Source organism: Nannospalax galili, unplaced genomic scaffold, assembly GCF_000622305.1.
Source record: "Nannospalax galili isolate Female #2095 unplaced genomic scaffold, S.galili_v1.0 scaffold33, whole genome shotgun sequence".
NCBI lineage: Eukaryota > Metazoa > Chordata > Mammalia > Rodentia > Spalacidae > Nannospalax > Nannospalax galili.
The window spans coordinates 4,629,494-4,643,115 of record NW_008335436.1 but is presented as its reverse complement, the minus strand read 5'-3'; the positions used below and the strand labels follow the sequence as shown (position 1 = coordinate 4,643,115).

Below are 13,622 nucleotides of genomic sequence, written 5' to 3'. Positions count from 1 at the left end.
GAAAATTAGGTTCAGCATATAATTTTAAGCCAAGTATTTATCAACAGATGTTTAATGAAAGCAGCCCAACAGATATTTGTAGGCTGGAAGATCAAAGCTATAGTTGAGAATAAGCTCACACATTTTGTTATACGAGCATATTTGGTTTTAAATTGGGTTAAAGTGACTGCCAATGGAAAATCTTCTTAGACGGTTTGTACAACTGGCAGAAATGTACTAAAGCACAGATAAGGACTCCATTGTGCCGCAGAGCTTCCTCAATGATAGAACACCCAAGTGCAGTCAAAAACTCTCCAGTTGATTTGATGAATTTCAGGTCTGTTGCACTAAGCCTTCGGAATGCATTTGAGTCTAATTATATCATCTACATATGCCAAATTAATATTTAGCAGTCCTTTTCACATTTGGCACACAGAAACTGCCTAAAGCCACTTAAATGTCTTTTTACGATTAAATTTTTGGAAGTATTGGATTTCATCAATATTTGTGGATTTATCAAGTTGTAAGGTGATATATCATTGACAAAAACACATTGTCCCTGTGGATGTACCAGACAAATGTTTCGAATGCATAAAGTCGTAACCGTCCATAGCTCTCTGGTATACTGATGAGAAAGCATTTCCAAAGGATTTAAATCACGTGCTGAAGGTCCTATACCTCATAGAGAAAATTGAGATGTCAACTTTCAAAATGTATCTTCCATTCATAATTTTCTCTGGCTGAGTGCAAACACACTCACATACGTGCCCTATTATCTAGCCAGCATAATTACAGAAACTGAAAAAGGTAATGGTAACCTCAGACTTTAACAATACCCAACCCCAATGTTGTGTTCAACATAACACAAATTTTTAGTGTAATATCGTGTTTGGAAAACTATTATAGTACATTGTTTTTGTTTAAATTCAAATAAAAACTATTTTCTTGGCCAGATTTACAGTATCAGGAGAATCCATGGGTGGGGAGCTTACAGGCCACACAGGTGAATCTACTATTATTACTTAGTTAAATGAACGTAATATCAAACTGTCCTCTAAATTCATATCTTTATACCCACAGATTAATGCAGGCCTCAGACTTTATCAGAGAAGATTCTTTATGCAACAGACAGCTGTTAACACACAAACTGCTCAAAGTGCAGAGAAAAAGTATCTATGAAATTCTCAGCCACAAATGGGATGTCTATATCACATCTCCTTACCCAAAGGTTCAAAGAGGTCAACAGAAGACAGTATAGAAAGATTGTAAGAGGCAGAGTCTGAGGACGACAGGAGTGAAACACTGTCTTCTGGGCATGACAGGACCACTGTACGCATGAACTCACAGCAGCTGTGGCAGCCTGCACCAGACCTACAGCAGATCAGACCAATCAGCATTCCAGCATGGAGGGGAAGGGGCTCATGAGCCCACACCACCCCCCTTAACTGAAGAACTATTGATAGTTGATCATTCCTGGGGGGGGAGATTCTATTTTCTTTAAGAGTATGGCCCTAGTAGTTCAGCTATGCTCCAGTGGCTGAGCCCACACCCATGAGCATGTACGCAGCACAGATTAGACTCAACGGATTATTAATTTTTTTAAAAAAAAAGAGACACTAACTTGGGAAGATATGGGGATGGGGTTAATACGCAAAGAGTTGGGTCTAGGAGTGGGGGTGAATATGAGCAAAATACATTGTATGCATGTATGAAATTCTCAAAGAATTCATGAAATACAAATTTAAAAACCACAATCCTTTCTTCATATCATAGTGAAATCCTTCAAGAATGTTTAAAAGGCAGCTAGGAATATAACTCCATTGCTAGAGTGAAGCTTTGAGTTCAATCCTCAGTACCTCACAGATTGGCCATGGCAGTACACGTCTGTCATCCTAACACTGCAGAGGTGATGGCTGAAGGATCAGAAGTCCAAGGTCATCCTCAGCTACACAGCAAGTTTGAAGTCAGCCTGGGCTACATGAAGCCCTCTTTCAAAAATAAAACTTAAAGTAAACTATAATGACTCCACACTAAAAGTTCTATGACTTAAAATTTTCAAAAAAGCAGCAGGATATGTACAAAAAATCCATTTTTTGTTATATTTTATATGTTTATATACAAAAATCCATTTTTGTTATATTCTAATAGTTAATTATCTGAAACAGAAATCAAGAAAGGAATTCCATTTACTATTTGTAACAATGGTTACAAAAACATATCTAGGAATGAATTTAACCAAAGAAGTAAAATAACTCTATAATAAGAGCTGTAAGAATAAGGAAAGAAGGAAGAGCTCACAGGAAAAGGGGGACAGATATTCTATGATCCTGGATTACAAGAATCAGTGCTGTTACAAGTTCCATACTGCCCAGAACAATCTACAAACTCAATAAAATCTTCATCAAAATATGAATACTATTCTTCACAAAACTAGAAAAAAAAAGCATTCCTAAAATTTGTATAGAATCACTAAAAACCCTGACTAGCTAAATCCAACTTGAACAAACAAGCAGTCAGCATTACACTACTGATTTTTCTGGGTGTATTGCCTGGTTTTTAATTTGGTTTTCTATTTTATCAATTAAGTTTTTTTTAAGTTGTGCATTATGAATGTCAAATCCTTGTGAAACACTTCACAACAGTTTAGTAATTCAAACAGTGTGGCATTGATACAAATGCAAACTCAGTGACCAACTGAATATAGCTACACATCCATCGTTAATTAGTTTTTGACAAAAACATTAAAGACACTGGGGAAAGGGTCATCATTCGGACATTCACATGCAAAGGAATGGAATTAGGCTTCAGTCTCTCACATACAAGAATCAACTTCAAACTGGATGAAGGATAGATAGAAAGACAGATGGACTCCAAAACTATGAAACTACTAGAAGCAAATGTATGGATGGGGTGTGGTTTCAGAGGTGTCTGACCTGCTGACATCATCACATGACATTGTCATTGCCAAAGCTAACTGATGGAGAACTGAGTGATCAAAATTTTTTAAACTCAAAAAGTCAATGATAAAGTCGTTTTATAATTTTGTTTTGGGCTGCATCAATAGCTATCCTAGGATGTGTATGTCCCATGAGCTATTAGTTGGAACATACCTCCCAGGACTCTGGAATCAACAGTGATTATTTTTTTAGACAAAATCACAAAAACATAGGAGCAAAATCAAAACAGAAAAATGGGATTATCATCAAGCAAAAATCTCTTGAACCACAAATAAAACAATCCCTTTCAAGAGTCTGACTACAGGAGAGAATTTACAAAGTATATATTCCACAAAGATTGGTAGCCATAACATATAAAATATGTCAAGCAATAACAAAGAGTCAACCTTTTAAAAAAGGCATTATACACAGATATTTCTTAAGACACCAAAAATAGCCAACAAGCATAGTAATATATGACTAATCATCAGGGAAATGCATGTTGAAATCACAATAATAAATTGCAGCAAAACTGGTTATTACACAAATACACACACACAGAGTATAGATAACAAGTGCTATTGAGGATGAGGATGAAAGGGAGTCCATGCATACTGACATTGGGTACTTTAAGTCATCATGAAAAACAGTATAGAGGTTCCTCAGAAACATTAAAATACATCTATTTATGAGCCAGCCTTCAATGAGTAGATACATATTAAAGGAAATGAAATCTGTGTGATGTCTGCATTCTCAGGTTCACTGAGGTGCTATGAACAAAACCAAGAAATGGAAAATATAGATGTGCCCGACAAACACTACACGATGCCACTTGGGAAAAACCTAAGAGAGTTGATCTAACTGAAGGGGAGAGTAGAATAGTGAATGCTAGAGGGTGAGAGCAGGAAGGGAAGGGGAAGGGAGAGAGGGATGAGGCTGGAAAGTGAATAATAAGCTATAGTTATATACGCATTACAAGTTTTGATATGAGATTGTAAAGTGATTACAGAAACTGCTGGTGGAATGCGTTATTCGCTGATGTGAGAAGACCGTGGAAAAAAGTATTTTCTTAGAGAAAAATTAACGACTCTGTTTTGCACTTCTTAATTCAAAGAAGACAACTCGATATCCAAACAGACATGTTAATAGCTGGAGTTGAAAGTTTGGGAGTGAATTTCAGGGTAAATATGTAAATTTGGGAATCATAAATACAGACACAGACTTCAGAGTCAAAGCGTGAATGAAACTTATCAAAGAGCCAAAACAGAAAAGAAAATAGGACCAAGGACTGAACCTTTCATTAAGATGTCAAAAATAATGAAAGCCATATTTTAATACCACCCGTGTCAGGTGCTGTTCCTCAGGCTCTATACACTGTGTTTTTTTGAGGCACACTCTCTCACTGACCTGGATCTAGGCTTGTTTTGTCAGCATGCCCTGGGGATCCAGTCGTCAATCTCCTCAGATTGGAATTATAAACCTACACTACCAATTCCAGCTGTTTATATGGGTTCTAGGAATGAAACTCAGATCCTCATGCTTGCAAGGCAAGTTCTTTACCAACTGAGCTGTCTTCACCAGCCTGAATTGCTTTATCTCTTTATTGACTTTGCTGTGTCTAGTCTTGTGGTTGATATATTATGCTTGACTGTCTTCTTCCTCCTCTGCCTCCAGTACCATATTTTGAGCAGTGACTATAGAAAGTTTAACTGGACTTAAAGATCTCTAGTAGGAGTAAACCCGTGGATGGCACTGTAAATATAGCCAAATATACAGGGATGGAGAGGTCATAGATCCTAGAGAAAACCCTCTCTCTGTCATATCTCTAGACAAATGAAATTTCTTACTGTATGCTAAATATGGATTCTTGTATTTACAGATATATATACTGTAATTCACTCATCAAAGAAGCTTCTTCTTGCAACAGATGGAGGCTCTTACAGAGTACCACAATTGGTCACACACACAGAGAAAATATATGTCTGAGAGATTCTCAGCCCTAAGTGACATATCTACAGTACAGCCTCTGCACCTAAGACTCATGGAACATAGCAGAACAGGAGGTAGAGAGAATATCAATATATCCCTCAACTCTCACCAGTAAAGCTTCCTTTTACAACAGAATATGATGCACAAAGAAGCCCACAACGGGCCAAGGTGTCGAGAATAAGAGACTGCAGAGTAGATGTCCCTGGATAGGACTCCTACATTAAACCTCACCCATCCATGACTCAGGTACCACTGCAGAAAAAATCAGAAAGATTCTAAGAGCCAGGGTTGGTTCATGAACATGAGGAAACAGTTTTTCAGGTCACTGGAAACTTGCTCATATGAACTTGCAGCAATGGTGACAGCATGTACAAGACGCATGCAAACTCAATCAGACAAAAAAACCATCATGGAACTGAGGAAGTGAACAGCAGATCCCAACCTTAGCCAAGGAACTATTGGCAACTGACAACTGTGAGATGAGGGAGAGTAGATCTTCATTAAGAGAGTGACTCTAGATAGACTGACTAGACTACAGTGGATGAACTTGTACCGAGGGACTTCTCCTTCATTGGGTCAGCTTTAACATATATGACAGAATGCATGGCATCTGGCTTGGGGGGGCTATATCAGGTGAGGATGAATGAGGGGATTTAAATTCTATTAAGATTTATTATATGAAATGTACAAAACTCAACAAAAATATACATTAAAATAAAAAATACAGAAAGCCAGTAAAGACTGCAGAGAGACAATTAGCAAAATAAAATGAAACCAAGACAATGTGGTGTCTCACAGAAGGCTTTGGGAAGATGGCTACAGATAAGTAGTGTGATAATATATCAAAGAGTCAAAACAAATTAATAAGTGAGACATGGAACAGTGGGTGGATACAAGTGGAGATCCAAGAGTAAATGAAAAGAGCTCAAAAGAGAACAGGAATCCATCATTAGTATTTATGGTTTATAACTAAAAGAAACTAAAGTGAGCCTTTGAAGTCATATCCACATCAACATTACTCAAAAAGACCAAAAGCTGGATACAACCCGAGTATTCATCAATGGATAAATAAGCAGACGGTTTTTACATATGTAGAATGAGGTATTATTCAGCATTAAGAAGGCAGAACTCTCATGCAACTTCGGGGCATTATGCTAAGTAAAATAAGCCAGTTAAAAGGGAACAAACATGCCTGATTCCACTTGCACAAGGTACCTAGAATAATCAAGTTCAAGTTCACAGAGACAAAGTAAAGTGTTTAGGGGATAGATAGGAATGGTGAATTGTTGCTGAATTCGTACAGAATTTCATTTTTAGTAGATGAAGCAGTCTGAGGATGTTTGGGGGTAAGGATCTTCAGAACCCAAATGGACTCAATATCACTGACCAAAACACTTAGGACTAAGACGGTAAATTTTGTATTATGAAACAACCCAGATGTCACTGGACTTGCGGACAAACTCTGCCACACCTGCCCAATGGAAAACTAGAGAGTAATACAAGTTAAGGTGCTACCGATATATTTCACAGCCTGGATTCAATTGAATGTGGAACAAAACAGACCAAAAACACATTCATTCTGTATCATTTCATTACATAAAATTCAGGGATAGGCACCACTAACCCTGTGCTGTTAAAAAAAAAAGAACAGCAGCTGCCTGCCTAGTGGGCACAGGTTGAGAGGCTCATGGGGACACTCTGGCATAAAGGTGGTGTCTGTATCTTGGTAGAGCTATATAAACCTGGAAAAAGGCTTCCATTGTACATCTAAGATCTATACATTTCAAGGCTGCGGAGATGGTTCTGCAGTTAAAAGCGCTTACTGCTTTTCCAGAGGACCCAGGTTTACAACTTTGGTTCCCAGTACCCACATGGTAACTAACAATCATCTGAACTCAATTCCAAGGGATCTAATGCCCTATTGTGGTCTCCATGGGCACTGCATGCATGCGGTGCATTTACCTATACACAGGCAAATATTCATACACATAAATTTAAAATAAATGCAGCTTTTAAAAAAAGATCTGAATATTTCATAGCAAGTTGAACAAAAATATGGAGAATAGAGGTAAATATAGTGTCTAAGAACAGACAATATTTCAGAGAGTTTTGTTATATAATATGGAGTCAAAGGAGACTTGGAAGACTAAATAATTTTTGTTGTAAGCTTTTTGTTTTTAACATAGATGGGGTGTCCTTGTTTCTATGTTATAGGCATGATTGAAAAGATGATCAGATTTTAAATGGTGCCCTTAAACAGGAATGAGAGGGTGGCATTCTGTGAGATGTTGACCTCATCCACTAGCACAAGTCACCCATAGCAACAGTAATGAGAAAGAACAGTGATACCACTGAAGCAGACTTAGCCCCAAGAGCTGCGTTTAAGGCCCTGTAAAATTCTATCCCACTTGCATTATAACATACGTACAAGGAGGGCAGCTTGGTTTTCACACTGTCCACAGAGTTTCCTTTTCATCTTGGACTTCTCACTTCCAAAAGCACTTGCCATTTTATAATTAAGTGGTGGTTTTGCTGGCTCTGGAAGAAAAAGATGTCAGGACAATCACTTTGAAGTATGATATCTAGTTTCTTGATTAACGATGTAATATAACTACGAGCATTTCCAAATTCTGACGCAGTCCTTCAGCATTAGCAGCATAAGAATTAGATCTGTCAAGTCTGAACCATCAGCTCATTGCAGAGCCTGTAACAGTCCCTGCCAGCCCCCACTGGCAGGGGCGGCAATATTCACCTTTCTATTCTGCTTGAAACCCCTTGACCTGAATATTCACAGTTACAGAACAGAGAGAACTTTGCTTTTGGCAGAATTCCTATGCCAGTTTCCGATCCCTGGATACAAATGAAGAGCACATAGAACAAATTCTAAACATACAGTATTCTATATTCATAACAAGTATGCAAGTAGTAGCCTGTCTTACGGTTGCATCAAAATACCTGACTAAAGCAATTGAAGGAAAGAAACAGGGGTTTTGGCTTCCAGGCCCAGGGATACAGCCCACATGGCAGCGGTCATGGTGGCAGGGGCAGGTGGCAGCTAGTCCCCTGTGTCCACAGTCAGAAGTCAGAGGGAGATGAATACTGCTGTTCAGTTCCCTGTCTCCTTGGTCTTAGTCCAGGATTCCAGCCCATAGAATGGGGCCATCCACATTTAGGCTGGTTCTTCCCAAATCAACATAATCTAGGCAATCCCTCAGAAATTTGTTTCCATGATGATTCTAAATCTCATCAGGTTCACAGTAAAGACTAGCTCACAATATATTCACATAAATATTATAGGTATATATTTCTGGAACTTATTTATCAAATTATGTTAATATTTAAAATAAATTTGTTTAACGTCAATAAAAATATGTTTTCCTTTGTGATAACTGCAAATTCTGGTTTTATCAGGGTGTTTTTTAGTTTGAAATTAATTTATATTAAATGTAGAGCAATTTTTCAAAAGTCAGATTACTAGAGTAATATCTTAATTTACATATTATACTGCTAAATTCTCTTCCTAATGTAAAGATTATATCGAAAAAGTTTAAGAGTATTCTTTCCTTTGGAAAATAGGTGTTACCATAATGATATTCCACATTTCCATTTTGACATAAAATAAGCCTCCCACCAAAAACTGAATAAAACTTATTTTGAAGATCAAACTGTCATCATTCGCTGGTTTAGAAGTTTTATTTTGCATGAACAATATGTAGCATTTATATATAATGTGTGTGAATAAAAGAGAACTCCATCTTTAGAGTCTAATGGGGCAGGAAGCTGCTTACCTTGAATCTGTTCCTTCAGTAACTTTAATTTCAAATTTCCAGCAGAAAACTATATTAATAAATAGATACTATTTTAGGTACATATTCTCTTATTCAAAGAAAATTTAACTAACATGTTAACAAAATGTTAAAAGCTGTTCTATTTGGGTCCATCTCACATAAACATATATATATATAAACAAAGAATTGTATAAAATTAAGAGACCATCACTAAAACAATATAAGCTTTAAATTAAAAACAAACTATGAATATTATGAATAACAACCATTTTTGGTTTTGCTGTTGTTGAGACAGGGTCTTACTACGTAGCCCAGCCTGGTCTCTAACTCATGATCCTCCTGCCAATCTTCCATGAGCAACCACACCCATCATATAAACTGATTTTTACAAGACATGCCAAGAATTATACTTTTTTATTATACAGGGCTACATAGGCCATTTTTATGAAAGTAATAATATACTTTGAACATAGCAAAAACTACTATATGTCACCATGAGATAATTTTTAAGAAAATGTAAGCCTCAATTGCTGTGAAATTTCAGTAATTCTCCTCTGTTTTTCCTTCTGAAACACACAGTCTAGTATCTGCGCAGCCTGAATCAAAGTTGAATTCTGACTGAACTACTCTGCTAACATAACTGCAGAAGCTAATGGCATTATCTTATTTGTACAGTTTGGAGAACGACATATCTCAGCATCATAGTCTTAATCTTCATGTGTATTACTGATGATCCCTGGTGCTTCTATATGTAGTCAAAAAAAAATACTTGAGTAATAAAATTCACTACTGAGCATTTCGATATAAACAACCCTAGAAGCCCTTGGATCTTAATATTGTAGGCAGCAAGAAGGACCTGCCAACTAAATGCATTCGCCTGGGTCTTATTAAAACCAGAATTTAAAGTACACAACTGAGCACAGAGGATGGTGTGCATTTACATAGACACTGTCAATTCGTGCCCAGTTTTCAATTTGCAATTTGCATGCTCAATTGCCCAATTTGTACATGAGGCTATGTGAACAATGGCTGCCTCTGTATCTCTGGCTGTACCAACCACAGTCATTTTGAAAATTTAGGCCTAATTATTCTCTTCTGTTTTGCTTCAAAGAGGCACTCATTGTTTCATATTCTTTGAAGTAGCTTCTCAGATGTTTTCTGTACCAAACACAGCAGAAAGAAAATAGAATTGAAATAATCAACCTCTATATGAATCACACTTTTATTTTTAAGTCAGTAATGTTATACGAGTTACACATAATTTAATCTCTTTTTTCATAACCAAATTATCCAATTTGATTACCTTAATGACACATCTGGATTGCAACAAGGCCAGCCTGGCCATGATCTACTTACAATGAAGAGATACGCCAGGAAAATGTAACAGTGACAGGGGGGTTTTATAATTCCTTTTCATTACTATGAGTAATATTTTCAGCTCTATAAATTTATTCATATTCACTTCAAATTATTTAAATTGCACAAAAAATATTTCACTGATCAAGTTCCAGCAGCTATTTTTAGACAAATTTAATTTTCTCATTTTCTAATTTTTGTGTTTGAAAAATAATTGGGTGGTGAAGTGGGGTTAGAACGAGGACACAAAGAGCACACATAAATTTGTGCTTGCATCTGAAACATCTAAATTTAATAAACCAAAGCCACTGCCCTATTGATCCACCCAGAAGGACTGGACAAGAACTTCCCAGGGGAAGGGTAGCGATGTGGACCACTCCATGATTGGTGGCCTCCCAGGCATCGCAAATACCTACATTCATCAGTGACTTCATCTGCCCAGAACACTCCCAGAAAGCCACCTTTCAACTGTTTCCATGCTCACTTGCCCACTGAAATTTTTCCATGTTTACCTGTCTCTCCAGGCTCCTCACTGGTAGATAAAACCCAGTTTAAGCTCATTTAACTATTTCATAGTTTATATCTTTCCTAAAACTGTTTCACTTTAAAGTTCTCACTAACTGAAGTGTACCTTTTCTTAGTCACAGTTCTCTAAAAACAATATCCAGAAAAAATGGTTCTTTCCTGAGGTTTTCTGCAGGCTGGTTTCAGTATCAGCTGAAGATGACCTTGAAATTCCAATTCTCTTCCTCCATCTCTCAAGTTGTGGGATTACAGGCAGGTACCACCATATCCAGTTTTATGTGGTACTAGGGATCAAACCCAAAACTCCCTGCATGCTAGGCAAGCACTCCACTGACAGCTACATTGCCATCCCAACTAGCCAGTTTTTCATTCCCAAATCAACCCGTCACCCCCTTTTCTCCTGGGTTCTGCCACTATCACTGGACAAAGTCACCTCTACGGAAGATCCCCACAGTCCACTTAGTGTCTTTATCAATGTCCACGATGCCTTTCCACCTGAACATCAGCAATCTGCTCATTATTTCTCTTCATGACATTCCTAGTTGATAGCACTACATACCTCCATGCGCATGTACCTGACACTCTGGCTGAAGACTCTCCAACATGATAGCAGCTCTGAACATCTAAAGGCTTCTTAGCTGCTCCCCCATTATGATCAAACCTTGTATCTAGGCAACATTCTAAATGGTCACAACTTCAAAATCCCAAACTCTTCGTGGTGATCATGATCACTTTATCTTTTCCCTCTCAGCTCACCCATTCTACCCACAATTATGATGAAATAATGCCCCGGGTTTTCCTATAAACACATGGTTAATAACCTCCATGGACACTTAGGAATTCTCAACAGTCTATTCACCCATTTATTGCTAAACCTCAGTCCTTCCATTGTGTTGAGAATATTGACATTCTGTTTCAGTTTTTCATGGTACTTTATTGTACCACCTGCCAAACCCAATCTCAAATGGTTTTATTTATTTTCACCCGCTTCTTTCTTTGATTTTTCTTGGCAGAGGAAATGTATTCTTACTTCCCTAGAGGAGGTTTCTTTAGTAAGCCACCTTCTTAAAATCACGGCCCCAGCCACTTGGCACCTCTGTCGTCTACATCTCCAGTCTCTACTTGCATCCTAATTTCTCATCAGATAAACTGGCTAATTTTATTTCACCAACCCCCAAATGCTATAGCCTAATCTTGACCATATTGAACCTTTAAAATGTGTTTTTGTTCTTAGGTTCTTTGCATAGTTTTAGTTCATTATCTCCTTTTCTTTTCAATTACTTGAACTATATTTTTTGCATCTAATGAGTCAGTCCTTAAACTCTATTCTTTCAATGTTCTCATTTTCTATAAATAGATTTCAAAACATAATTTTCAGGTAACAATTCAAAGTGGTTTCATATATATCATCTCACACATCATTCAAAACACTGTGAAGCAATTACATAGGTCTTACAAATGTGTAGCAGAGATCATACAGATAACTGAGTCAGAATTTTAATCTGATTATAAAGGACAATGAGGGGCTTCTCAATTTCAATACCGCTGATGCTAGGAGCTGTCTGGTCATTGAACTATGTTCATCCACAACCTTGACCCTAACACACTACATATATTCACAAATAAAACCCCCAAACAAAACAAACAAACAGAAAGCTTCTCTTGGTGATAACAAGTGAAAAAGTCTTCAGATATTGCCAAGTATCTCCTGGAAAGCAATTTGCTGCCCCGAAGAACATTTCTCTAAATCTGAGTTTTTTTCATGAAACAATATATTGGACAATATTGGCATGTCCATCGTTTCTAAATATGTAACTATGCCCTCCTTTGCTTTATTCTTCTGTGGGATTGTGTGACTGGCTCCACTCCTGTCCTACTTTTTGTGCTCACTGTCTTCAGAGGAAAGCTTGCAGATTAGTTTTGAGCAAGCCTAAGAACCTGCAACCAACATCATGGTCCTGAAGCTTGATAAAGAGCAGGATATTTTACTTCTCCAACAGGAAATAACTTTATCTGTGAAGCCATAGTTATAAACTGTCTCTTACAAGAGATATAAGTGCTTATTGTGATAAAAAAATCAAAAGCTGCTCAATTACAGACTTATGCTTATATGTTTTGATTTATATATGTATATATATATATTATTTATTATTTTTATTTTATGTGTATGAGTGTTATGCCTGCATGTAGGTAAGTGCACCCATGTCGTGCAATGCCCATGGAGGACAGAAGAGGCTGTTGGATCCCCTGGAACTGGAGTTATGGACAGTTGTTAGCTGCCATGTGGGTTTTGGGATTTGAACCCAAGTCTTCTGCAAGAACAGTCAGTGCTGTTAACCTCTGAGCCATCTCTCCAGCCCCATTATCTCTTAATTTCCACAGTGGATTTTATAATGTACATGATGTAAATACCTGTGCATGTAATTAAATAGCAATAAATCTGTGGGAAGTCCTATGCTCAGAGTATATTCATTTCTGGTATGTTGCATGATCAAAGCTTTTTGGAAACTACTTGTTTTTACTCTAATAACAGCAAAGAATCTCGAGGGTTGGACAGGAACAACCATCACAAATATTTCCTTAACCTTCAATCCTACAGGGAAAGATCTGTAAGGATAGGGAGAATCTATTTTATTAAAAGAAGCACATCAAGTACTGGAGAGATGACCCAATGGTTAAGAGCACTGGCTGTTCTTGCAGAAGAACTGGGTTCGAATCCTACCACCCACATGGCGGCTGACAATCATCTGTAACTCCAGTTCCAGGGGATCTGAGACCCTCTTCTGTTCTCTGTGGTCATTGCACAACACAGTTGCACTTACATACATGCAAGCACAACACTCATACACACAAAATTTAAAAAAAAATCACTTAAGAAAACAAAACACATCAAGATTCCCAGATCTAGGATCAGAAGCCTTCTTCCTAGTTCCCAAGCCCTCATTGTACAGTGGACACCCCCTCAAACCGTCTACCTTCACCTCCTTAATTATGATGTTTGTGATAACAATAAGTTTGGTTTCTTCTTTTTTTTCTTACAAATATACTT

At 37.4% G+C, this 13,622-nt stretch overlaps 1 protein-coding gene across 2 annotated transcripts in view; it reads right to left on the bottom strand.

Annotated features, from left to right (window-relative positions):
• Nucleotides 1-13,622, bottom strand: part of Zbbx (zinc finger B-box domain containing) — a 111,715-nt gene that overhangs the window by 90,515 nt on the left and 7,578 nt on the right. For both annotated transcript variants that reach the window (XM_008830140.1, XM_008830141.1), the window contains exons 4-5: nucleotides 8,693-8,741; nucleotides 7,333-7,442 (exon numbers count right to left, since the gene is read on the bottom strand). In XM_008830140.1, the coding sequence (XP_008828362.1) occupies nucleotides 7,333-7,442; nucleotides 8,693-8,741 (159 nt within the window). The remainder of the gene's footprint in view (nucleotides 1-7,332; nucleotides 7,443-8,692; nucleotides 8,742-13,622) is intronic.